This window comes from Trichechus manatus, unplaced genomic scaffold (genome assembly GCF_000243295.1).
Source record: "Trichechus manatus latirostris isolate Lorelei unplaced genomic scaffold, TriManLat1.0 scaffold00008, whole genome shotgun sequence".
NCBI classification, from domain to species: Eukaryota; Metazoa; Chordata; class Mammalia; order Sirenia; family Trichechidae; genus Trichechus; species Trichechus manatus.
Genome location: NW_004443944.1, coordinates 34,043,747 through 34,046,381, shown reverse-complemented (window position 1 = coordinate 34,046,381; position 2,635 = coordinate 34,043,747). Strand labels below are relative to the sequence as shown.

Genomic DNA, 2,635 nt, shown 5'->3' with positions numbered 1-2,635 from the left:
CAGCATCCGTACTCCTTAGAAGTCTTTCTGTGCCTCCAGGTGTAAGTAGCATATTTTGAAGACTAGCTTCAAGTTCTCCTTCATCTTGCCCACGCTCCCCCTCACTTTGGTCTTCTTTCTGTGTTTACAATGTGCTAGAATTCTCCTCAAGGAGCCTGGTTGCCCAATGGTTAAGGGCGTTCAGCTGCTAACCCAAAGGTCTGCAGTTAGAATCCACCAGTCACTCTGCAGAAGAAAAGACCTGGTGATCTGCTCCCGTAAAGATTTCAGCCTAGGAAACCCTACAGGGCAGTTCTACTCTGTCCTATAAGGTTGGAATCGGCTCGACGGCACACAACAACAACAGCATGCCTCTCCTCAGGGCCTCTGCCCATGTTCTTCCCTCTGCCGGAGATGCTCTTCCCAACACCAAGCCTCTGCCAGTGCCCCCTTTCTTCTGCCCTCCCCCAGCCTCTTTTGCCAGTTATCTTTTCTGGATATGCCCTAGTTACTAGGGCTGTGTAACAAATTATTCCCCAACTTAGAGGTATGAAACAACCATTTATTAGGCTCATAGATCCTATGCATCAGGAATTCAGACAGGGCAGAGCAGGGGCAGCTTGTCTCTGCTCCACGATGTCTCGGACCTGGTTTGTCTACGGGCAGATTCATGAACATGTCTGGCCACTGCTGCTGCTGGCTGTTGGCCTGGGGCCTCAGTTCCTTAGTCTTTCCACATGGGCTGGCTTGGACTTCCTCACAGCTTGGTGGCTGTGTTCCAAGGGCGAGTGTCTCCAAGAGAGGCAGAGCCTGGTGGAAGCCGTATCAGCTTTTATGACCCAGCCTCGAAAGCTACATGGCATCACCTCTGCTACGTTCAATTCATCGAGGCAATTACACCCAGATTCCAGAGGAAGGGAAATAGACTCTCCCTCTGATGGGGAATGGCAAGGTTCTGGAAGAGCATGTGGGGCTTGCTGTGGCATTTTTGGAAAATACAATCTGCCATATATAGCTACTTCCTATTCATCCTTCACATTTCCGCTCAAAGGTCACTTTCTCCAGAAACCCTTCCTTAACCCGCTTCACCTGAAGACCAGGTCAGGTGCCCCAGTTGTGGGCTCTCAGAACCCTTGTGATGGTCAAGTGACTGCTTGTTTACCCACCAGAGTGGGACTCCATGAGGCCGGGCCCAGGTCTGTCTTGTTCACTGTTAGGTCCTGAGAACTGAGCACAGTGCCTGGAAAGGATGGATGCTTTTTGGGAGGGGCAAGTTAACCAGTAAGCAAGGTATGCGTGGTCTTAACAGTAAGCAAGGAACGCACAGGTTTAACTGTGTTTACTTACTAATATGTAGTGCACAATTCACATGGGTTTCACCACAAAAACAGGTGAAATTTTGCACTACACATTAGTAAGTAAGCACAAGTAAGCCCGTGCATATCTTGCTTATTGGGTAATCCGCCCCTGTCTTTAAGCATAATTTGCATGAAGAAAGAAGTAAGGAAGGAAGGGCTGTTGTTTCAGTTATGCCCACAGTGAGTGTATCAGCACACCCCGTCCCAAGCCTCCAGGTGGCTATCCTCATCTGCCATGTGCAAAGGTTCTACCCGAAAGGTGCACAAATCACCTGGCTGAAGAGGAACCACAGCTTCAAGACCTGTGAGGCCCTTGCCCCCACCACAAACACAGATGGCACTTTCAGCCAAGACAACCATCTCCTGGTCAAGACCTCAGAACAGGAGGACAAGAGGCCGTTTACCTGCCAGGTGTGGCACAGTGCCCAGCCACCGGTTGAGGCCAGCATGCAGCTGAGCGAGCTTAAAGACAAAGAGCAAACAAGTCTGGGTGAGTAGGGGGCAGAATAACCAAGCAGTTAAAGGCTCAGACAGGCGGGTTCAAATGCTGGCTCTGCCATGCTTGCTATGGCCTTGGAAAAGTCACTTCATCTTTCTAAAACTTGGTTTCCTCATCTATAAGGTGGGACAACAATGACAGCAACCTATTCAGAATGTTATGCCTTAGGTACCAAATAGTATTAAACGATGCTACTATCACACAGTTGAATTCGGCGATGTGCTCACTGTAACAAGCTAATATGAAACATCTTTCCCCAAGTCCCACTCACCACTCCCCTATAAGCCATTCGGATTCAACAGCTACTGAGCACCTAATAGGTACTTTGTCTGAATGCTCTTATTTGATTCAAAAAACTTTCTAAAGTAGATGTTATAATTCCCATTTTAAAGATAAGGAAACTGAAGCTCAGGGAGGTAAGGTGACTCCCTCCAAAGCCAAGGTGGAGTCTTGGTTCCTGAGTCACTGTGGGGCTGAGCTAGCCTGGGGGTCCTGTGATGGAAGCCGGAGGCCAGGCTCACCCTGATGTCTCCCAATCCTTCCCTTGCCAGGCCCCAGAGCATCCAGCTCCCTCTATGAGATGCTCCTCCTCCTTTGCTGGAAGTTGTTGCCCCTGACTATGCTTTCAGCCCTCTATGTAGTCAAGAGGACTCTCTCTTCCAGGTAAGCCAGGACCCCAGATAGGAGCTGAGCTCCCAGGGATGGGACTCCAGACCAGCAGGGGACACTGTGAGGAAAAAGCCATGGGCCCTCCCATTTCTCCTTCCTTTAACAAGTTTGAGTCCAGAGGATCCCTGAA

The 2,635-nt window shown here is 49.7% G+C and overlaps 1 protein-coding gene across 1 annotated transcript in view; it reads left to right on the top strand.

The window, feature by feature from the left end:
• LOC101343479 (signal-regulatory protein beta-1-like) overlaps window positions 1-2,503 on the top strand; it is a 19,066-nt gene extending 16,563 nt beyond the window's left edge. The window contains exons 4-5 of the mRNA XM_023742431.1: window positions 1,507-1,827; window positions 2,388-2,503. Coding sequence (XP_023598199.1) covers window positions 1,507-1,827; window positions 2,388-2,503 — 437 coding nt within the window. The remainder of the gene's footprint in view (window positions 1-1,506; window positions 1,828-2,387) is intronic.
• The last annotated feature ends 132 nt before the right edge of the window (window positions 2,504-2,635 follow it).